The 24717-nt window shown below is 47.1% G+C and overlaps 1 protein-coding gene across 1 annotated transcript in view; it reads left to right on the top strand.

Annotated features, from left to right (window-relative positions):
* Positions 1–24717, top strand: part of BRINP1 (BMP/retinoic acid inducible neural specific 1) — a 93128-nt gene that overhangs the window by 48839 nt on the left and 19572 nt on the right. The window contains exons 3-5 of the mRNA XM_074974060.1: positions 9044–9234; positions 18658–18827; positions 20218–20323. Coding sequence (XP_074830161.1) covers positions 9044–9234; positions 18658–18827; positions 20218–20323 — 467 coding nt within the window. The remainder of the gene's footprint in view (positions 1–9043; positions 9235–18657; positions 18828–20217; positions 20324–24717) is intronic.

The raw sequence follows: 24717 nt of genomic DNA, 5'->3' as shown, positions 1-24717 counted from the left end.
ACTCAAAATGGTTCAATGCTCAGGAAGGTTGAGGCTCTAAACACAGCCACCACCTGCCCTTTAAAGTACTGGCATCCATAGGAAAGCAGACAGACAGACAGATGGAGAGATGAGAAAGACAGAGCACCTGATACTGCTCCTATTGAAAGTCAATAGGCGTTTTGGCATCAACTACAACTGGAGCAGGATCAGAGCCAGAAACACGCTCTCAATGCTGGATTCTGGGGTGATTGCATCACAGAAGCAACTAGAGATGGGTAAGTACCCCAGCAGCCAGATTTGGTAGGGATTTGGTTATGAGGAAGTAAGGCAGAGAGGTCTATTTATTATGGTGAATCTTGTGAGAGTTGGTGTTGTTTGTTTTCGCTTTTAAGCCCCAGCTCCTGGAGTCACGTGTTTCTGCTTCTTAGCTTTCATCATAATAATCTGTTTCTCAGAGCTGCAGAGAAAAGCCTTAAAAGAGGATCCCTAAAAGGCTCAAAATCCAGAAGGGAAATAAAAAGAACCCCAAATGTGTTATATTTTTTGTAAATCTCATGATTTTGGGGGGCCTGACTCATGGTTTTTGACCACATGGGGTTGGGAATACTGCTGTGCATACAGATAGCTCAGCAACATACTCCTCTCTGGGTAGCCTGCCCAGCTACGTGGGTGGGCATATGGGTAGGAGGAGGCAGAACCATAATTGTCTCTGTTCTGCCCTCTTTGGGTCACCACTCACCCCTTGTGAGTAGTGGGCTATCAGTGGTGGTGCTCTCCTTAGCAGAGAGATCAGCAATGCTTTTCCTTTAGCCCTTATGCAGTGTCGAGGCCAAAGCCCCATGCAAGCAAGGAAAGATCCTGTACAAGTGCTGGGGGAAAACATTATCCTGCCTCTTTAAACCCCAAACCAAGCACAGCAGGGCTTTCTTCAGCTACTCAACAGCATGAAGTGGCTCACTCCAGCCCAGCCCAACCCAACCGTCTGAAATATGGGTCATTTGGCAGGGGAAAAGGTGCCCCCAGCCCACCCTGTCTCAAGACCATTTCCCACTAACAAACACAACCCCCAGCACCACATTGCTGCACATCCCCTTATAGTGTGCTGGGTGAGGCGGGGTGTATAATTGCCTAATTAATTGCTCCCAACTGGCCCAACCCTGCTCACGTATGCAAAGCCCAGCAATCAGGGTAGGTAACTGTGCTCATTCCTCTAGCAGAAGCAGATGGTTCACTCTGCCCGCTGCACAGGGCCTGTACTTCCTATCACAGTGGGACAGCTTCACATACTGCTTGTGATCCTGCTGCCCTTTCAGATTCTCTGCATTTGCACACCTGTGGTGAAATCCTGCCCTCCCCCCATTGAGGCCAATGGGAATTTTGCCATTGAGTTCAATGGGATGGATTTGACTCCTGGATATCGGTGCGGGTGGTTGTTTTTTTTTTTTTTTTCCTTTACAGCTGAAATGACCAAATTGATTCATGTAAAGAGGCGCTGGTGGGGCTTTATGTGCACAGTCTGCTAGCTTGCATTTTGCATGCACTGCAATCCCCGTGCAAGGAGCATTGGAAAACTTTGCCTTTAACCTCCTTGTGCCTCAGTTTCTCCACCTGCAAAATGGGTATTATAATATCTCTCTACCATCACAACGATACCAAAAGACTCAGCTGGTTAATAACGGTTTCAGAGTAGCAGCCGTGTTAGTATGTATCCTTAAAAAGAAAAGGAGTACTTGTGGCACCTTAAGAGACTAACAAATTTATTTGAGCATAAGCTTTCGTGAGCTACAGCTCACTTCATCGGATGCTTATGCTCCAATAAATTTGTTAGTCTCTAAGATGCCACAAGTACTCCTTTTCTTTTTGCTGGTTAATAAAGTAATTTGCGATCCTCAGATGAAGGGCACTTGTGATGGCTAAAATATCATGAAATATCTATTCATAAAAATACATATATAAAGATGAAGAGAAACAAATATAGGGGACTATAAATTCATATTGAATCAGCTGTAAGCAACTCTGTCTCACACCCTAACCTCACAAAATCCCCCTCCATTCCCTGAACACAAGAACAGGATGGGGTCAATATAGCTTCCCCAAAGGAAGTGGTTTGCGTTTCATTAGACTGATTTCTCAGCTTCTGGGGTGGTTTTTTGGGGGGTTTGTTGGTGGCAACTGAATGCTGGTGTGCATTTGCATCACCTCTTCCTCGCGTACATAGAAAAACAAGTCCAGCACCTTTCCACTGGCAGAACTCCAGCAGATTCTGCTTCACGCTCTTCTGGAGCTTGCACACTGCTGCCTAATCATCCTATGAGAACTGGGATTCTTGAGTTACAGCTGAATGCTGGTTTTAAAGGGACCTTGTTACAGCTGTCATCTGCCTCTGTCCACCCTTAACTGCACTGGGCTGTATCATGATTTCACTTGGATCAGTAGGAAAAATATAGGAATCAGTGTGGCCTGATGAATAGAGCAATGAGCTGGCTATGAAGAGATGTGGGTAGGTTCTATTCCTGGCTCCACCATGTCTGTGTTACTTAGAGCAAATGGTTTCATCTCTCTGTGCCTCAGTTTCCCCCATCAAATAGATTTCATGAGCCTTTTTCCATTGATTTGAAGTGGCTTGATTCTTCAGAAAGTTCTGAGCACCTACGCTTGGAAATCCAGTTCCTTTAAGGTGTGTCACGCTACTAACCCCAAAATGGAGACAGCCACAAACATGCAACCTTTTGAAATGTCAGGGCTCTGAAGGAAAAACTGATCTTTGCTGAAGTGTAATTTTGGATTGATAATTGGGGGAATGTCAAGTTTTCTTTGCTAAAGAGAGGACTGTGTTGGGAGTGAAATTGGGCCAGCACCGAACAGAGGAGGAGAATTCCCGTTCGTGGCAACTTTTTTGCAAGGTTTCAAAATTTGGGTTTTGTTCCATATTGGAACAATCCCGGAAACCTTTCAAATGTTTCCCCCCCAAGCTAAATTGTATCAAAACGCCCATTTTTGGATCGAAATCTGATTCCCATAGGTGTGTGCTGCCTAGTGGCCAGGGGGCTGGCCTGGGATGTTGGAACCTCTGGCTCAAGTCAAACTTTTTCATTCCAGATCACTCCAGAACGATGCTGCAAACAGCTGAATGGCTGTTAGCAGTAATAGGAACTATTTGCAAAAATTACCCAGTGTGGACAAGGATATGGTGAAGGTTGGAGTTAGAAAGGGTAAATCCAGGGCTGCTGGGGATGAAAGGTGCACAAAGAATATCACATAAAAACAGGAGGGGACAAGTTGACAAGTTTAAATAGCCCACAAGGTGATCTCGCTATAACCAGATCCTTGTAGTCAGAGAGAATGGATTCCAGCAAAATTTGCCAGATCCAGGTGATGTAATTCAGTGTACCTTTGCTGATGTCAGTGGAGCTTTGACAGGTTTGCACCACCTGAGGATCTGGCATCCCCAAAAGCTACACGAAATGTGTTCCAGCAGATTGATACATTTTCTGCCATGCGACCTAGCACCTTCTGTTCTTCCTGTTTCCTTTCAAACAAAAATGGGGACTCAGCCAAGGGACAACACATTTTAACTAACTTTTAAAGCTGTGCAGCCGAATTTCCAAAAGCGGCTTCTAATTCTCACTGTCTCACAATATTTGGGTGCCTAGTTTAGGACACTGCATGGCCCCTGGGATTTCAGAAGGGCTGAGCACCCCCCATTGACATCACTTGGAGCTATGGAGCACTTTTTGTGGTCAGGCCTATTGAAGGCGTCTCAAATTGGGCACCCCCCCAAAATGGAGACACAAAATCAGTGGCTGCTTTGAAAACATGTGGCCGTCTGTCCTGGGAGTTTTGCCATTGTCTTCAGTTGGAGGAAGATTCAGTATCCTTGAAGAAGACTTGAGCATCTGGAACCCACAGTCTAGCTTATTACGTATACAGCCCTCGTTTCTGAGAGCCTCGCAGTCATCAGTGGATTTTACCCCTGTGAAGTAGGGGGAAATGATCCCCATTTTACTGATATGCACCTGAACCACAGAGCAGATTACATGACTTAGTCAAGGTCACGTTAGAAATCTGAGCTGGGAACCAAACCCTTGTATTCTGCCTCTCATCCTAATGCCCTATCCACTAAATCATCCTTCCTACCCTCCCTAGGCTTTGGCTCAATAATAAAAAAAAAATGTATTCCATTTTCTTCTCTTTTTTTTTTAAATTGATCTTTCCAGCACCCAATAATTAGGTCTCACTCATAAACAGAGCGAGGCCCACTCGCTATCCAAACACACAGCACTAGACTCGGAGTCATGCTTGTTTGATTGTGTTTTAATTTAGTGCTGGAACAATCCACTTACCGAGGTACTCTCAAGGTCACACAAAATCTACCCAACTTTGAAGCCATTTATTTCTCATCCCTGTTTGCAAAATCCATGTTGTTCTTGGCACCCCCCCACAACCCCCCCCCAAAAAAACAAATGCTGTTTTTCGGCAAAATATGAGTGAGAGAAAAACAAAACAACAAAAAAAAGGTTCCTACAAGTGAAATCCAAGAGACGGCGGAAGAATTGCCCAGGGAAATAGGAGGGCTTGCTGCTTGAAACACTTAAGACTAGACTAGACACAGGGCTGGAGAACACACCACTGACGGGGGGCAATCCTCTCTTGGCCAGGGTTAATGGGGGATAGACTAGATAATTTAGTGTGTGTGGGGGGGACTATAGGGAGGGTGGGGGTTACTTCAAAGGTTTATAATTCTGTGGCAGCAGCCAGCCCTCACGTGCAGCCTTGCCCTGCAGAACACCCCAACAGTAACAAACTGCTGTTTACTGCCCTGATCAGTAGCTCTAACATCAGTCTGGCTAGTTAGCTGTCATGTATCTGTCTGTCTCTCTAGCTGGCAAGTGAACTCCATCTATCATGCCTGATCACTTTCGGCTTGCACTCTTTTTCTTTGTGAATGTTGCTCTGGAATTCCACTCTTTTTTTTTTTTTTTGGTGTGCTAATCTGAGCTGTATTGTGTATCTATGACAGAGCCAGGTTGAAGCTGTGGGCTGAATGTTCCAAGAAGACAAGGGGTATGTCTACACTGCAGACACAAACCCATCGCCGGCCCGTGCCAGCTTACTCGGGCTCACAGCACTTGGGCTGCGGGGCTGTTTCACTGCTGTGTAGACGTCTGGGCTCGGGCTGGAGGCTGGGCTCTAGGATCCTGCGAGGTTCTAGAGCAACTCCTATGGGAACTTAATTCCCTTCTGCCCCTTTGAAAATCGCAGCCTTTAATGGCCCAACACTGTCATGGAGGGAGGAGAGGCCATGCTGCAGAGGAAATCCTGAGACAAACTGCTCAGCCTGGATTTGTCCTGGGCATTTCGGGGTGGGCATCTGGAAAAGCACCTCTACCACCCTTTGAAAGGGGGCAGGAAGACCCCTCACTCTGTGTTAGGGCAGCTTTTGTGGGTGGGTGCCATGGTCCTGTTGTGATCCTGCCCCTCACCAGAGCCTTTGGGGATATCTACTGCCTGCAGGAATCTCAAGGAGTCTTGCACTCAAGAGCCAGGAGAACTATGAGTGTATCCAGCCCCGGATCAAGGGCGTGAGGCCAGGGACAAAAAGCATGGTCTTGTGTAAAGACATTGGACTGGAACACAGGAGACCTCGGGGTGTATTCCTGGCTGTGCCACAACCTCTGTGAGTGACCTCGGGCAACTCAATGAGACTTTCTGTGCCTCAGTTCCCCATCTGTCCTATGGGGCTGATAAAACTTCCTACACCATAGGGCTGCCACAAGGATGCATGCAGTAATGCTTGTGAGGTGCTTGGACACTGTGGAGACAGGGGGCGGATAAGCACCTCCACAGAGGTCTCTCACCTACGCACGCAGAACTGTACAATCTGGCTCTTAGAAAGTCAAACCTTTGGAGCAGGGTATTTGGCTCATTCCCTTGATCACACTAATGTCACCCAGTAAATAACAACAGCAACGCTAAGGTGTTGGGGGGCACAGGAGGCTGGCTGGTAACTGCAAGTCCTGGGTTGGGGTTGTGTGGGAGGGGCACGGGCTGACAGCTCATCAGCCGTGGGCAGCATGCAGCAGCTGGTGGCTTTTAAGCCGTGCTTTAAAAGGAGAGGGGGAGTGAGCAAACTGGAAGGGAGGCGGGGAATTCAACCTGGCTACGGTGACAGCTCCAAAAGGAGTCACTCTGCCCTTAGCCCATGTGATGGGCCACGTTGCTGGAGCATATGCTGGGCGTGGGATCCCCTTGCTGTCCTGCAGGGCCCATAAGCAGCAATACCCACTGGGAGGAGGAGAGGGAGGTGAGGAAGTGGCCTAGTTAGCGTGGTACTTCTGGGCGTCGTCGTGAACCTTTCTGCTCTGTTTCTTTCCCATAGTCAGTCCCGCTCCTTGGTTGCTGCATTTCTCTTTGGTTTCAAATCATGGTCTCCAAGGTCTGCACTGGACTTGTTTCTCCACTTATGTCCTTTGGTCGCCTTGGCGGTTTGAGGATGGAGAATTTAATTTGCTCCGACGGCCTCTCCTTTTCAGACTCCTCTCCCCAGATAGAGATGTACGTGCCCTTGGATTCTCCTATCTGTAGAGACTCAGTGGGAGCTCTGGGTGATGTCCCCAGACTGTGCTTTCAACTCTGTTTCCCTCCTCAGCATTTTTCCGTTTCGTTTTTCCCCTGGAGGGAATGTACCACTAACGAGTGTCAAGATCGTCCCCAGCAACTCCCTCCATCTCTCTGACACACAGTGTGGACTGCTCACTCATTAGTGCTAGGTCAGAAGGGGTGATTCCTATCTATCTATCCATCTCGTTACTGGGACAGAGAGGAAGGCCTGATGTATGAGTGTCTGCCACCCCCTAGGCAGCAGTATGTAGACTGTCCCTCCTTACTGGCTCTCCCCTCCCTTTCCCACATCAGGCATTAGCGTCTCTTTCACATGGACTCACAACAGTCTTCCATGGCTTTTGCTAGTTCTGTCTGCCCCACTGAGTTATACTTAGGCTACCCTTGAAAACAACTCAGTTGCATCAGCTAGCGCAGGCTCACGTGAGTGGCCTGAGCTGCGCGAGGCATCTTGCATGGCTATTGCAGGCTCCAGAGGCCTGATCCAAGCTCACTGATGTCCGTGGGGTCAGATCAGGTGCCACATTCATAGCACATCACACCAATATGCCACTGTGAGCGCCGTGAGCACACGACAGAAAGGATGTGGACAAATTGGAGAGAGTCCAGCGGAGGGCAACAAAAATGATTAGGGGGCTGCGGCACATGACTTACGGGGAGAGGCCGAGGGAACTGGGGTTATTTAGTCTGCAGAAGAGGAGAGCGAGGGGGGATTTGATCGTAGCCTTCAATTACCTGAAAGGGGGTTCCAAGGAGGATGGAGCTTGGCTGTTCTCAGTGGTGGCAGATGACAGAACAAGGAGCAATGGTTTCAAGTTGCAGTGGGGGAGGTCTAGGTTGGATATTAGGAAAAACTATTTCACTAGGAGGGTGGTGAAGCACTGGAGTGGGTTATCTAGGGAGGTGGTGGAATCTCCATCCATAGAGGTTTTTAAGGCCCGGCTTGACAAAGCCCTGCTGGGATGATTAAGTTGGGGATTGGTCCATGCATTGAACACCTGTACATTTCTGGGGGCTATTCAAGGCACTCGTTATTTGTAAATAGTTTTGGAACCAAGAATCTGACTCCCAATGTGTCCCATCATAGGCATAACCGATCCATTGGGTTGTTCTCGTTACTGGTTGCTGGGAGGAAACACTCCAAGACTGGTGGCAGACTATTTCCAGTGAAAGGACCCTGTTTCTGGGATCTGCTCTTTCCAGAGCCTGGGCGTAGTGAGTTTCAGGGCACACTGGGAATGGAATTTCTGCTTAGCTTTTTCAAAGTCTGAGGATTAACAAGTGGGAATTAGCTCTGGAGTTTGCATTTTAAGTTAAAAGGCTGGTATGTTGCTGATATTATTGCTGTAAGTCCCCCTGGTGAGTGGTGATGGGACCCAGTCAAAATAAACACATGCGTAATTACATTCATTAAAATAATCTAAAAGGCAGCAAGGCCCTGTGGCTAGAGAGCCGGACTGGGAGCCAAGAGCCGCAGGTTCTGATCATGGCTTTGCCGCTGAATGCACTAAATCATCTCCCGGCAAGTCAGTGTCTCCACCTGTACAGGGGGATGCCAATGCTTATTGAGACAGAAAGTGCCACACAGTGTTATTCCTGTTATTTAAATGAATGCTTTATCTGATTTACTGGAATAAATGAATGAAAAGGAACTGCAGCCTGTGACTCAATTGGACATGGCAACATATTGCTTAAGATAGTGCTGTGCATATTGCAGGAGAGTTCTAAATCCTGGTTTTCTTCTTCGGCCTTCTCCAAGATTTTGCAAAAGAGGTTAGTAATGGCGGGTGCCTCGGTTTTTGGCTGCCCAACTTGACATACCCTAAAGGGGCCTGATTTTCAGAGGGCAGGTGCTGAGCAGGTGCTGTCCATGTTGTTGTTCAAGGATCACATTGCACTCCAGGGGCTGGAAAATCAGGACATCACGAGCAAGCTTGTGCCCTCCAACTTTTTAGCTGGGTTTTGCACAGTCAGAGAGTTTAGATAGGATGGAAACACTGGACATGGGAATGCCAGACTGGATCAGAACCAAGAGCTGTCTGCTCCAGTATCCTGTCTCTAATAGTGGCCCAAACTAGCTCCTTTAGAGGAAGGTGTAGGAGCACTGCGGTAGGCAGATGTGGGATACTCTGACCCCTACAAAGGGACAGCCATACTTCTGGGAGCTCATCTGAAATTTACCTCTGAACTTGTTGAGGTTCCCGCAGCAGCAGCTCAGACCCTGATCCTTACGGTGTGTTGGCATTGTGCAATAATTTCTTGCTTCTCCTCTTCTTCCTCCCACTCCTAGGTCTAGCCTCAGAGCCTCACCTGTGTATCTATGTGGGGATGTCCTCCCGTATTTTCCCCTTTGCCCTCATCTTCCCCCTTCTTTGGTGGTTCTCCCCTCCTGTCCAGACTCAGAGCCTCACCTGTGTTGTGTTCCTATGTTGTCGCATAGGGAGTTTGCCCGTTGGAAGGTGAGGAACACAGCCATCGAACGGAGGGACCTGCTCCGCAATCCAGTGCCCCTGATGCCTGAATTCCAGAGGAGCATCCGCTTGCTGGGCAGGAGACCCACCACGCAACAGTTCATTGATACCATCATCAAAAAGTACGGCACGCACATCCTCATCTCTGCCACCCTGGGAGGTAGGTGGCAACTGGGGTATTTTCGTACGCAGCTCACTGTAACAGTGGGGAGAAGGGATGAAGCATGCTCTTCCAGCTCTGTGTCACTTTAAATGTAAGAGAGACCAGGTGGGCAAGGTAAATATCTTTTATTGGTCCAACTTCTGTTGGTGGAAGGTGCAAGCGTTTGAGCTACACAGAGCTCTTCTTCAGACCCGGGGAAGGATGTAGGCCAGTTCGTATGGTGGTGAGTCAGAGCTGTCACATTTCCCCCCTGAAGCCCCATACTCTCCTGCAGATCTGCTCAGAAGCCCAGGCTAACTCTGAATGGCCCCTTTGGCTTATGAAGCAGAGTGTGTGGGGGTGGGTGTCGGTAGATGTGATACGTGTGCCTGGTGTGACAATGTAGTGTGTATTGGTGTGTGTGACGTGAGTGCAGGTGTGCTTTGTTTGACAATAGCATGGTGGAGTGTTTCTGTGAGCTGCATTTACACATACTTGATGTGAGAATGGTGTGTGTTTATATGATGTGTGCGCACATGTCCATGTCAGGTTTTGAGTGCATACAGGATGTGTGTAGTGTGGGCAGTCATGCCTAGTGGTCAGAGCAGAGGTGGTCAGACCAGGAACAGTGCCCAAGCTCAGAACTGGGGTCAAGGACCAAGAGTCAGAGCTAAGGGTCAGAGCCCAGGGTCAGGAACCAAGCAGGGAAGCAGGGATGCAGTGGACTGGGCAGGATAGGAACAAGGCTGGGAACAAGTAGGACCAGGGATGGAGCAGTGCTAGGAGCAGGGCAGGCACAGTAGTGATTGCATTCGTGGGTGTGTGGGTTGAGCAGCCAGAGATCAGTTGTTGCTGTTGGACCAAAGTGCTTGTTGACTTCCTCGGCCAATAGGTGGGGTGTCAATCATGCAGCTCTGTTGTGCTCATAGGCTGCCCAGAGACTGGGCAGGCACAACTGCAAGTCCTCATCCCTGACAATATACATGTGTCTACACTCCTGCTGAGGGCTCAGATGGTAGGCCTTGGAAATATTTTGCAGCCCTAGTGATGCCTGGAGTTAAACTGAGTAGCGCAAGTGCTCTCGGGTGAGGCAAACCCACTGCCATAGCTCACCCTTGTGCCAGGACAAGGCATTGCAAGGGGTTCTTCTACTCCAGTATCCCCTTATCCATCATTCTGGTTCTGCAACCATCTGCATCTTCTGTGGCCCGGCCCTCCAGCCAGATCAGCTTTCAGTTCAGCCCCCTTCCGGGGGTAACAGAAAAGTCCAAACAGAAAACTCAGAATCTAATGGCCTTTATGCCAGGCCTTTGGCCCCCATCTGGATGAATGGACTATAAGGTGGATAGAAAGCTGGCTCGATCATCGGGTTCAATGGGTAGTGATCAACAGCTCCATGTCTAGTTGGCAACCAGCATCATGCAGAGTGCCCTAGGGGTCTGTCCTGGTACCGGTTTTGTTCAACATCTTCATTAATGATCTGGATGATGGGATGGATTGCACCCTCAGAAAGTTTGCAGATGACACTAACCTGGGGGGAGAGGTAGATACGCTGGACGGTAGGGATAAGGTCCAGAGTGACCTAGACAAGTTGGAGGATTGGGCCAAAATAAATCTGATGAGGTTCAACAAGGACAAGTGCAGAGTCCTGCACTTAGGATGGAAGAATCCCATGCACCGCTACAGGCTGGGGACCGACTGGCTAAGCGGCAGTTCTGCAGAAAAGGACCTGGGGATTGCAGTGGATGAGAAGCTGGATATAAAGTCAACTGTGTGCCCTTGTTGCCAAGAAGGCTAACGGCATAGAGGGCTGCATTTGTAGGAGCACTGCTAGCAGATCGAGGGAACTAATTATTCCCCTCTATTCGGCACTGGTGAGGCCACATCTGGAGTATTATGTCCAGTTTTGGTCCCCCCACTACAGAAAGGATGTGGACAAATTGGAGAGAGTCCAGCGGAGGGCAACAAACATGTGCCTTATGAGGAGAGGCTGAGGGAACTGGGGTTATTTAGCCTGCAGAAGAGAAGAGTGAGAGGGGATTTGATAGCAGCCTTCAACTATCTGAACGGGGGTTCCAAGAGGATGGAGCTTGGCTGTTCTCAGTGGTGGCAGATGACAGAACAAGGAGCCATGGTCTCAAGTGACAGTGAGGGAGGTCTAGGTTGGATATTAGGAAACTATTTCACTAGGAGGGTGGTGAAGCACTGGAATGGGTTACCTTGGGAGGTGGTAGAATTTCCATCCTTAGAGGTTCTTAAGGCCCAGCTTGACAGAGCCCTAGCTGGGATGATTTAGTTGGGGTTGGTCCTGCTTTGAGCAGGGGGTTAGACTAGATGACCTCCTGAGGTCTCTTCCAATCCTAATCTTCTCTGATTCTATGATCTGGGACTTACCTGTCTTTGCTCTTTCAGTCCTGAAGCCTGTAGTAGGACCCAGAACAGACCTCTTCTCTTGGTTTTCCAGCCCAGGGACACCATGTTAGGCAGCTAAGGGTTGATCCTTCTAATCCATCACTGCTTCCTTGGGATGCTCCTATTTTGTCCTTAGCTCTTTCAGGGCTGAGGTCTCCACTACTCTCACTCCATCTCCTCCTGCAGCTTCTTCCCAGCCCGCCACTGAGGAGTCACTTCCAGGCCACTGGCAGTCTCTCTGGCAGCAGATGGATTGTAATTCAGAAAGTCCCCTCTGTCTCTCTTTAAGGCCGGGCTCCCCAAGCTGTTCTCCCTGGAGCTAGGGTGGTAACTTCGGCTAGCTGTAAAGCTTTAGCAAGCTTCTCCTTCAGCTGGCCCCTTCCTCCAATTAGTCCTCAGGCTCAGCAGGCCAGCCTTCTCCTGCTGCTGTCAGCCATGCTATGAAGGAGAAGGCAGCATATATGCTGATCCCCTTCTTAAAGCTCATCCCAATTGGCTGGGAGCAAGAGGAGCCTGGCTGCACCCACCCTGCAAAGCTCCTGATCACAAGCCCTTAAAGAAACAAACAGGATTTCCTCCCAAAATATGACTTACTTCTAGGACCACTTTCTTTCTACCAGTATCTCCTATTTCCTAGGTCCTCATGTATTTCAGACCTCCCAAGATCTTAAAAGGCAGTGCCACACGATGTGGGTGAACTGAGCCCTATGTCTTACTACTTTTAAGAGGACGGAGTACTCCGTGTGGCGTTATGTACTTCTGTGTGTGAGAGAATCAGTATGGCTCTATGAGGATGCAAATACCAATATCTGAGTATGTGAGTTTTAAGACGATGTGGGTATGCTGCAGGTTTGAGAGGGTGCCTATGGGCATGTGTGTCTGATGCCTGTGTGATGGTAATCATTCCAGGGTAAATATGGTAAAGCCAAACTCCAAATAAGTGCACAGGCAGCATTTGAAAGAACCATGTGAATTGGATATTCTGCCTGGGTGATTTTCTCTCTTGGAATGGACAGAAGAGCAGCCTGGCTGATATAGTGTCTATAATACCATTCCCGCCTAACCTTCACACCCTGCCTTGTTTCTTGAAACCAAATGCTCTCTCTTTCTCTGAAACAAACTGAATACAGAAGGAAAACAATCTTCTCCCACAGGAGGAACTCACTGGACTTGGAAAAATCTTAGAGTGCTCTGTGAAGTGGCATACCAAGGCATTACGCAGGGATGATATTTTTAAGGTCAGGCTTGGCAAAGCCCTGGATGGGATGATTTAGTTGGGGATTGGTCCTGCTTTGAGCAGGGGGTTGGACTAGATGACCTCCTGAGGTCCCTTCCAACCCTGATATTCTATGATTCTATGATGGAGACACTGGTGGGGAACACAGACAGAGAGGCCTGAACTGGATGCAACAGTTAAAGGAAAAATATGGGCCACATTTAAGAAAAAAAGAATGATAATTAAATTCAATGCAAATATATACCCAGGGACTGCAGACAGGTCTCAGTATGGGCAACATATGCCAGTAGATCAATAAGATGGAGAACTGCAGGTGCAGTCACCAATTTGCATGCCCGATTACTGGAGCTGGGTAGAAAACGTCAAACATTTAGAAAATGAAAAACGGAAGTAAATTTCTCATGGACATTTTTTTTGCTTCTGTTTGTCTATTTATCACCTGTAGCTGTTGTCCGTTTTGCACACAGAGTTAAATAGCATGTATGGCATGTATCTGTAGTTGCACCGAGAATACTGCAGTGACAAAGAAGGCATCTTATCTTAAAGTTTTGTGATGCTGTTCATCACCATATTCTCTGAGCACCTTCCACATAAAATAGATTGCCAAAAGCGAAACCCTTAGTGAAATTCCGAGGGTTTCTGGCTCTTGTTCCTCTGGGGGCTACGGAAAGCTCTTTAAACACGCTGTAAATGAGCAGCTCTGTAGACAAGATTAGATCGATTCGCATGCCTGCCTGCATATTTTTCATGCGCAACTTAGGTGCCAGATCCTCAGATGGGGTAAACTGGTGTAGGTCCATTGAAGTCATGTAGTCCGAGCCATTATTGAATGCAGACCTAAAAGAATCCTTAGTCCAAAACTGCCTGTTCAATGCATCCAATCAAATTCCACCTACCCCCCTCCCCCAAACCACATGAAATGTTCCAATACAGCAAAGCACGTGCTTAAGTGATTTGCTGGATAGGGATGATGGGTTGAATCAGGGCCTAAAAGAACTCTGTACAGAGAGAACTCATTTCTTTTGAGGAAATGTCTCCTTGGAATCATATTTTACACAGTGCAAGGCAGTGAAGGAAGAAACCATTGAGGCGAAAGGAGTTTTATTTGCAAAAAGAAAAGGAGGACTTGTGGCACCTTAGAGACTAACAAATTAATTGGTTAGTCTCTAAGGTGCCACAAGTCCTCCTTTTCTTTTTGCGAATACAGACTAACACGGCTGCTACTCTGAAATCTGGAGTTTTATTTGTGGTTTTATTTTTCTTCCCATTGGCAGCCTTTTTCTCTTCCACATCCCTGGAAATTCCAAATAGCAAAGACCTTCAAAGGTGAAATATATTTTTAATTTCACCCGGGCGAGGTTGTGAATTATTCACAGTGGCTTGTTCCATCTCCTGTTTTTACAACACGACATTTTTAAATATCCAGAGGCTTGTAACGAGAGCTGGTGTTGGACAGAAGTGCGAAGTGTTCCATCAGCCCAGAACAGTGGGGGTGGGGCAGGCAGGGCAAGAGGAATGAAGGATTCATCTTGACAGTGATCGTGATGAAGATAAAGCAGCTTTAGCCCCGCTGCATGGTGCATGGAGTGGGACATGTTCCGCTCAGAGTTTGCAGGCTCATCCAGATCCCTGTGACATCCAATCGATCGTCACTTAGGAGTTGCTTTTCCCCTAACTCTCTAAAGACCTCGGACCACATAAAAAAGCAGCTACCCAGAGAATTGTGCTTTTTATTAATTCAAATCTCAGCCTGACATTTAACCAGCTAAAGAACGAGAGACAAATGTGCACGACTCCCTTTTTGCGTAGCAGCTGTTGTGGGGGCTCAGGGAGGTCTAAGAGATGGAGCAGGACATCCTGCATCCAGCACTGTTGCTGCCGAGACACCTTCCACAAGAGGAGGCTTTCTGATGCCTTTCTGTTGCAGAGCAGCTTGTTTCCCCTGGAGCCTGATAGAGAGCCAGCCCTGCTCCAGTTTAGTTCTGACAAAGGGATTGGTGCAGGGTCATTTCTAGGGCATACACACTCAGGGATGGAGTACACAGAGCCGAGAGCTAATTTGCAGGGAAAGCCCTGAAGGGAAGACAACTTTGAACATAGCATCCGCTTAATAAACGAGAAATTAAGACTTAATAATGCAGCAAAAGTCTATTAACCCCTCTTGATCTATGGGCTGCTTTCACGGGCTCTCTTTCCGTGGGGATGTTGTGCTTTTCCCAGTCTTAGGCCCATGCACGCAGCGTGGGTTTCAAGCAGCGGTCTCTCCCTGCCCTCTCCTGCCATCGTACTTCACGTCTCAGGAACGCTGCTTGTCTCCCTGGATGTGCACTGAATGAAGCACATAGAGGGTTTTCTTTTTTCCCCTCATCCTCCCCGTGGTGAGACTGAAACGCTTCAGAGGGACAAATGACAACTTCTTTGCAACTAGAACACAGATCTCCAGGTGCCAGAAAAGCTTTGGGTTCGCCAACTACTGTCTAGGTGCTAGCTTCATATAGCCTCCTTACATGCAGGTCTGGGACCCTTGTTCCTACCCCTCAGTCTGTCAATGTAGATGCCATTTTTGGCTCAGTATTTAACATTCTAGCAGCTTTGGTTACTGTCCAGTAGCTTTAACAGGTGGGGATTTAACCAGGACTTTTTGCTTTCTGCCTGGTCTCTACCTGTGTCTACACGACAAGCGAGCAGTGTGAGTCCCCCACTCGTGTACACATATTTGTGCTATCTCATGAGTGGTAGCGTGAACACAGATCGCAGGGTAGCCATCGCAGGATGGGTAGCGGTAGCAGAGGCATGGCTGAGCCGTGTCGAGTACAAATCTGCCTCCGACCAGTGGATATATAACTCAGCAGGGCTTGGTTTTTCCTCCACTGCCACGCCCCACACTTCTGGAGCTACACGGACGTCTATATTCACACTACCTCGACGACAGCGGTGCCAGGGCACGTCTACACTTAGAACGCTGGTGCAGCTGTGCCACGGTAGCGCTTCCGGGAAGACGTATTACACTGACAGGAGAGCTTCTCCCGGCCGTGTAGTGAATCCACCTCCACGAAAGATGGTGGCTATGTCGCGGGGAGAAGCCCTCCCATCACCATAGCCCTGTTACGCCGGGGGTTAGGCTGTAGAACTACATCGTTCGGGGGGGGGGTGGGGGGGGATTTTTCACCCTCCCGATGGCTGTAGTTATACCGGGGTAAGTGCATAGTGTAGACCTGCCTCGAGCACATGTACAAGAGCAGCCCCCGTTCAAAGCGTTGTCCCAGCTAAGCATTCCACCAGTGATTGTTGAGCCAGGGACTGACATAGGCCTTGATCTTTCTGCATGGGAAGCAAAACACAAGGTGCGGGCTTTGCTAAAGGACACAAGGGAGTTCCCAAATCCCACTGGAACTCAATTGGAGCTGGGTGTCTAACTGCCATCTAGGCGATACCGTCCAGGGCCCCCATTACTATGTATAGTAATTTTGTCTGAAATGGAGACAGAAGATCGCATTGATCTCTGGTGCAAGTCCACTGAGTTCAGCGGAGTTGCATCAAGGATACATTTGGCTCAAGCTACAGCCTTTATTGCCTATTAATCACATTTTCCCACAAGCACCTTTGCATTTCCTCCCAAGCTTCCCCCCTCATACAGAGGAACTCCCTGTAAAAATCCACAAAGTCACTACTTTATCTTCCTTCAAAGCTCTCCTGAAAACTCATATGTGTTGTGAAGCCAGCAAAACATTTGACAGCAGCTAAGCAGCTGGTGTGCTGTGACCGCTGCTTAACATGCTTATCATATTCGTCTCATTACCTTGTGCTTCCCCCGTCTGTTTGTTGTATCCACCTGTTGTCTCCCATCATATGCTTAGATTGTAAATCCTTTGGGACAGGAAACATCTTCTCCGTTTTGTGTGTGTGTACAAGGCCTAACACGGTGAAGCCTCGATCCCCAGCTTGGGCCTCTAGGTATCACTGTCAACACATTAATTATTGTTTATTATTGTTGTTATTATTTAGAGGTGGTCAGAATCTGGGGGTTTTCCCCCATGGAAAATTTTGAGGAAAACAATGTTTTTGGTCGGAATTTTCCATCGAAAATTTTGACTTCCTGGCAAAAAAAATCAAAATATTTTCATTTGAAAATGCCACAGCTTGCCTCATGGGAGTTGTAGTTGGATGCTGGAAGCTCCCATTCTCTGTGGCTTAGGCTGGGTTCCCTGGTCAGACTGTTTGCCATGATGCACCACAGTCTCCCCTCTTGGTGAGGGGACAGGGATGTGTCATGGGAGACCCGTGGCCATGGTGCATCCTGGGATATGTGGGTCAGCTAGTGAGTCTGGCCCATAGAGGATAAGGACATGAGGAAAATGAATTACAATTCCCATTAGGCACCGCGGTAGTATTGCCAAATCAAAATATTCTGGACTCTGGGTTTTAAATGAAAAATTTGGAGACACATTTCATATACATTTTTGATGTTGTCAAATCAAAGTTTGTCACAGAAAGTGTCTGCTTCCCACAGAAAAATTCAGTTTTTTCCTCTAAAAAATCAAATGTCCCTAAAGTAAAATATTTATCCATCAAAACAGCGGTGATGCATTTTTTTTCGTACAACCCTATTATTACAATGATCAGCAACAGCATAAATATCAGTTCATCTGTTGGATACACAGGTTGGATTACAGCCGGTGCTACTTACTTCCACCCTAATTAAACTTTGATTCTTCTCTCAAAGCTAACTACATAAAAATGGCCCCTTCTGCTCCGCGTGTACATTCAAAATCAGATTTCCTGACCTTAGTGAGGAAAATATGTTGGTTTTGCCTGTCACTCCTTTCAGCCTTGCAGAGCTAGCAGAGCTCAGACAGAGTCAGCTGGATTGTATTCCGGCTCAGATATCATCATGAATAGATTTTTTTTAAAGTAAACTGTGGTTATAAACTTTGTTCTTCATCTTTCTTTTCTTTTCATTGAGAATGTTGCTATTGTTCATTAATGTTTGTTGCCTCTTGGGACTCTAACTTCTGTACTTCCTGATTCTCTGTCATTTCCAGGGCAGCAGTGCTCTCGTTAATACCGAGCCTGATTTACCCACACTCCTTTGTCCTGTTCAATACCTTTTTCCTTGCTCTTGTACCCACACAACATGCTTCACCTGTGCTCTCTAGGACTGCAGGAAGAGCAGAGTCGTCATTTATGCTACTTCTCTTTGCTTTTTTTCTGCTTGTCATCTCATCCCTCCTACTTCCCATTCTTCTCAACCACTCATCTTGCATAGTCACTGGATGCCAGATCGGTACAAATGACACTCGTTTACCCTTTCAGCACAGACCCATTCACTCGTGAGCTAAATGTAACTTAAACTATGCTTTATGCCATTGAATTAAGATAATAGACTTCCATGAGATTTGCATCTTCTTCCACTAAGTCTAAATATTGGCCCTATGCAAATCACTCCAAATGTATCCCCACAATGACAGGCCTTGTTGTTGTTATTGTTCTATATAATGGGCTAGTTTCTCCTTTGGTGTAAATCAGCATTGACTTTAGTGAAGTTATTCCAATTTACAGCAGCTGGGGATCTGGACCATTGGCCTCAATGGCGCTGTACTCAGATTTTGAATCTGGCCCATTGTACAGAAGAATGGGACTGGCTTTGTTGCACAAGGCATCGCCAGGGGTGCAGAGATCTCAGAGTTTGCATGGTACAGGTTCAGCATGTGATACCATAGGCACCTCTGCACATTGCCCTCTGGGGTAGCCGCAAACCTTCCAATGTAGCAATCTGTTTCCCTTCACTGCAGGGGAGGAGGCCTTGACCATGTACATGGACAAAAGCCGACTTGACAGGAAGTCAGGAAACGCTACCCAAAGCGTTGAGGCACTGCACCAGCTTGCTTCCTCCTACTTTGTAGACCGTGATGGCACCATGAGGAGACTCCATGAGATCCAGATCTCTACCGGAGCAATCAAGGTATTGCTTCTGCTGCTATGGAGATTCCAGGGAGAGAACTGGAGCGGGGAATGACAGCCATCCCGAGGCAAGAGGGATGCTGGTCAGGGCTTGGCCTTTAATAGGGTATAATTGGGTAGGCACCAGCAATTGCAATGTGGCATTCTTCACAAGAAAAGGCAAGTTATTGCACTGTGCTACTGATGTTAGATGGGAAAAGTAATTCTCTTGTGTCCCTCATTTCGTGTAGGCACAGATCATTCCGGCATGAAGGTGATTTTGGGAAGGGGACACCCAGTGTGGCATTGATGTTAAGGAGATCATGGTCCTTGCAGTGTAGCAGTGATATTGGGGAGGGCATGGCCATGGCAGGTCAGCAACGGCAATGGAAATGGGCAAGCAGTTCTGCAGTGGCAGGAATATTAGACAGCATCACGCCACCCTTGTATGTCTTCCACAGCAGGTATCAGTACAGTCTCTATTGAACAGCTCTCAGGTGAATTGACTACAAGGGAATGAGAAAAGCCTACAATGAGGCTTTACAAAGGCTTCCAGAATGAAATGGACAGAGATAGAGAGCTGGAGGGGGAGTGGGGGAATCTACTGGGAGGAGAATACAAAGGAAAGGAAAACGGATCCACAAACAACAGCCTCCTCCTTTGAAAGCACTCAGCCTCCACTGGGGAGGGATTCCATTGTCAGGGAACGTGCTGCAAGGAAGGCAGGCGGGATGAAGCCATCACTCTCAGCCACTGCTGAAAGGCTCCGGCTCGTGTTATTGTTCTGTGGTGTCTCCTGGCCCTGCCTATTCCCTCAAGGATGGGAAACTGGATTGAGATATTGAAGCCCTGACAGCAGATAACCACTCTTTGTGAATTCAGAAAGGACAGGTCTCCTCTGCAGATAGACACCAACAATAACAACAGCTATGCTACAAGCAGCAGGAGGATTTTCTGTCTCTCCGTTTATCCGTAGTACGTGCTTGTGTGGTGAGGGGCAGGACTTCACTCACCATATCTGGTTCTCAATCCATGTGCTCTAGATTGCCGTGGAGAGAAAATGGGATAATTCCTCTCCTGGCTTTTGGTCTAAGACAACAGAGATCCCCCGTGGATCAACCTGCAGGCCTCCCTTCACCAGGCCCAGATTCAGATGCAATAACATAAAACAAGGGACAGTTTGCACCTGGACAGAGTCTGGGAGGTGGCTCTTTTTTCAAGTTTGCGTTTCTAACCTTGCCCTGTCTGTCCACTGGGGATATTTGGCTTTCACCCACATCATGTAGGTTGTATCTTGGTGAGGGTGGGGTGGGTGAAGGTGTCCGCCAATCAGTGGAGATGTCAGGGGCTGGACCGTCCTGGAAATGCTGCAAACAAATGGCATGTTTCCTTTTTCTGGCATCCTGCTCTAGGTAACAGAAACTCGGACTGGCCCCCTGGGCTGTAACAGCTACGACAATCTGGACTCTGTGAGTTCTGTCCTTCTGCAAAGCACTGAGAGCAAACTCCACCTGCAAGGTAGGAAACAGAAGAAAGAGTGAATGTGAGGGGCGGGGGGAGCAATGACAAGAGAAAATTAAAGCTCATACCTCCTCCTCCTTCTTCTTCCTCTCCTAGTGTTTGTTACACTCACTTGCCTTGTCTTCAGTTAGACAGTAAGCTCCTTCGAGCAGGGACAGTGTCTTCCTATGTATATATACAGTGCCTAGCACAGCGGGACCCAGATCCTGACTGAGGGCCAGAACTGCAAAGGCATTCAGGTGCCTAAAGATGTATCTAGGAACATAGTGGAATTTCCAAAAGTGCCTAAATAATGTAAGTGTCTGAATCCCGTTGGCTTCCAATGGGAGTTAGGCACCTAAACCGGTCAGGTGCGTTGGTAAATCCTACTAGGTGCCTAGATGCATCTTTAGGTGCCTAAAGGCCTTTGCCATTTTGGCCCTGAGTCCTCTGCATGCTACTGCAGTTCGAATAGTAAAGAGTAACAATGGTTGAAACAGGGAGAAGGAGAAAGAGAGAAGGACTAAAAGAGAGAGAGAGAGAGATTTATTGCGGGGCTATGGGCCTGACCCAAAGCCCACTGAAGTCAATGGGAGTTTTTCTGCTGACTTCGCTGGTCTTTGGATTGGTCCCTATATCATTACACCTGTGCTCTATGATTTGTATTGGCTGCCTACTGGTTTCCAGACAGATTTTAAGGTTTTAACCTATCTAAACTTGGCCTTGCAACTCTCTCCACTTGTCTGAAGTAGTCTGACTCTGTTGGCATTCAGAACAAGCTGTGAGGGTCAGCTACTTCTTTTTGGTGGTGGTGGGGGTAAAGGGGCTTGGGAAAGGTGAGAGGACAAAATCTTGTTGTTGACATTTTTTTTATTTTCCCAGTGGAAAATAGAAAGAAATATCTCATTTTGACATTTCCAATTCATAGTTATTGGGAACTTTATATTCGATAAAAAAATTAACATTTCAAATGTTTGTCCCTATTTGGGCCAAAAGAAAAAGGAATACCATAATTTCCTGTATGTCAGAAATTCTGACTTTTGCTTTTCACTTGATCAGAGTTAGGGTTAGCTATGATGGGAGGAGAGCTTCCAAGTGGGGTTTGAAGGGACAATGCAACCAGGGGAAATAAAGACAGAAACAGAATGTCAGTGAAAGAGAATTTGGAAATGGGAACTTCACCATTGCTTTCATGGAGCTGACTCAATGGGAGGGGGGAGAGAGTGAATGAAGAAAGAGTAAGAGAGAGAGAGAATAAAAATCAAAGGGAAAGAGAGAAGGAGGACACAGTGTGTGAGAGGGAAGGGGGAAGGGATAGAAAGAAAGTTTCCCCTTCCCACTCCTTCAGTCAGTCCCCATGATTATCAGGATCTGAATCAGTCTCTGGCAAAAAAGAATGGGGATGGTGGGAGTTTGTCTGGCTGAGAAATTCAGAAAACTGCACCCTTTATGACCATCCCGGTAGTCACTGCTATTCAGAAAGCCAAGGTTGAGCAGCACCATGGAAGCTAAAAAGAGAAAGCCAAAGAGCAGAGAGAAACAATGGAAGTGGGGGACACCTGGAAAGATGCGAGCTTTGTAGTGTCTTGTTGCCCTGAACAGTCTCTGCACACTTTCAGTAAAAAAGCATTTTAAAAAAAGTTTTAGGAACAAAATGAACCCTAACAATGCAGTTGGTCCAAGATGGTAGAATTATCAGTAATAATGCAGAAAAATAAGAAGTGTTCAATAAATATTTCTATTCTGTATTTGGGGAAAACCAGCTGATGTAGTCTCATCATACGGGGATGACAACATGCTTTCCATTCCACTAGTAGCTCAAGAGGAGGTTAAACAGAAGCTACTAAAGTGGGCCCTGGTCTACACGGTGGGGGGGATAGATCTAAGTTACGCAACTTCAGCTACGTGAATAATGTAGCTGAAGTCCACATACTTAGATCAACTTACCGTGGTGTCTTCACCGTGGTGAGTCGACTGCTGTCGCTCCCCCATCGACTCCGCCTGCACCTCTCGCGGCGTTGGAGTACAGGAGTTGATGGGAGAGTGCTCAGGGGTCGATTTATCGCGTCTAGACTAGACGCGATAAATCGATCCCCGCTGGATTGATCGCTGCCCGCCAATCCGGCGGGTAGTGTAGACATACCCAGGTCCAGAGAACTTGGATTCAAGAGTTTTAGAAGAGCTGGCTGAAGAACTCTCTGAACTGATAATGTTGATTTTTAATACATCTTGGAGTACTGGGGAAGTTCCAGAAGACTGGAAGAAAGATATGTTGTGCCAATTTTTTAAAAGGGTAAACAGGATGACCCAGGTAATTATAGGCCTGTCAGCCTGACATTGCTCTCTGGCAAGATAACGGAGTGGCTGATATGGGACTCAATTCGTAAAGAATTAAAAGGAGGGCAATGTAATTAATGCAAATCAACACGGGCTAATGGAAAATAGATCCTGTCAAATTAACTTGATATATTTGTTTGATGAGATTACACGTTTGGTTGATAAAGGTAATAGTGTTGATGTAATATACTTAGGCTTTTGTAAGGTGCTTGACTTGGTACTGCATGACTTTTTGATTAAAGAATTAGAGAAACATAAAATTAACATGGTGCACATTAAATGGATCAAAAACTGGCTAACTGATAGGTCTCAAAATGTAACTGTAAACAGGCAATCATAATTGAGAGGCTCTGTTTCCAGTGAGATCCTGCGTTCTTGGCCCTACGGTATTTCACATTTTTTACCAATGACCTGGAAGAGACCATAAAATCATCACTCATAAAGCTTTCAGATGACACAAAAATTGGGGGAATGGTAAATAATGAAGAGGACAAGTCACTGACACAAAGAGATCTGGATCACTTGGTAAACTGGATGCAAGCAATGTGCATTTGTATATGGCTAAATGTAAATGTATACATCTAGGAACAAAGAATGTAGGCCATGCTTACAGAATGGGGGACTCTATCTTGTGAAGCAGTGACTCTGAAAAGAAAGATTTGGGAGTCGAGGTGGATAATCAGCTGAACATGAGCTCTCAATTTGATGCTGTGGCCAACAGAGCTAATGCAATCCTGGGATGCATAAACAGGGGAATCTTGCATAGGAGTTGAGAGGTTATTTTACCTCTGCATTCGGCATTGGTGTGACCACTGCTGGAATACTGTGTCCAGTTCTGGTGCCACAATTCAAGAAGGGTGTTGATAAATTGGAGAGGGTTGAAGAGCCACAAGAATTATTAAAGGATTAGAAAACGGGCCTTATAATGATAGACTCAAGGAGCTCAACCTATTTAGCTTAACAAAGAGAATGTTAAGGGGTGACTTGATTACAGTCTATAACTACCTACATGGGAAAAATATTTATTCAATCTAGCAGAGAAAGGGACAGCGTGATCCAAAGGCTGGAAGTGGAAGCTAGACAAATTCAGACTGGGGCTAAAATGTACATTTTTAATGGTGAGAGTAATTAATCATTGAAACAATTTACCAAAGGTCATGGTGGATTCTCCATCACTTACAATTTTTAAATCCAGATTCGAACAGAACTGCCCTAGGACTTATTTGGGGGAAGTTCTCTGGCCTGTGTTATGCAGGAGGTCACACTAGACGATCACAGTGATCCCTTCTGGCCTTAGAATCTATGAATACTGAACACAGTCTCACTCAGAAACTCCCATAATCCCTAGAGAGAGAGAGATGGGGGAGGGGAGGAAAAGGGGGAGATGGTTGGGGGAGACTGTGATGGTCCGAAAGGAAAGGGAGGAACAGAGGGAAGGGGAACAAAAGAGAGAAGAGGGTAGTGGTTGAGAGGGAGAGGACAGGAGAAGACTGACAGAAAGAGAAGAGGAAAGGTTGAGAGTCCAGACAGGGAAGGAGGAAGGTACTGGTTGCAATGGAAGGACAGACAAGTGCTCGCTCCTGGGATGTGTCTCAGCTGTGTGAACTGGCGCAGAGAAGACTCATGGTGAGAATAACAAGCTACCAGCACACACGGTTTACATGCTACAACACAGGGCAAACCCAACACCGGCCAACCCAGAGCTACGGGAAAGGCTCAAGGGCAGGGAGGAATGGTCTCCTTTTAATAAAGCAAAGTGACCTTTAAAGCTACACCTTAATGTTATCCACCCAATCTGGAGGGCTGTTCGCTGAATAATTATTTAGGTTCTTTTCTCTCCTCTCCAGCTGCTTTGTGAGAGCTCACTAAGAATTAGTCACAGGGCTGCAGGTAATGAATCGTGACTTAGTCTACTCTGATCTGATTAGCAGCCAAGCATGAGCCGCTGACAGAAATCTGTGTTCCTGCCTTCATGTCGCTCTGCTTGGAGGCCAGTTCAATAAAAGAACAGTGTCTTCATGACAGAGAGGATTTCTGATTCCCAACCAGCTGGCTGCAGCCAGACCTTGACTGAA

This window comes from Natator depressus, chromosome 16 (assembly GCF_965152275.1).
Source record: "Natator depressus isolate rNatDep1 chromosome 16, rNatDep2.hap1, whole genome shotgun sequence".
Taxonomy (NCBI): domain Eukaryota; kingdom Metazoa; phylum Chordata; order Testudines; family Cheloniidae; genus Natator; species Natator depressus.
This window is presented reverse-complemented; position numbering and strand designations above follow the sequence as displayed.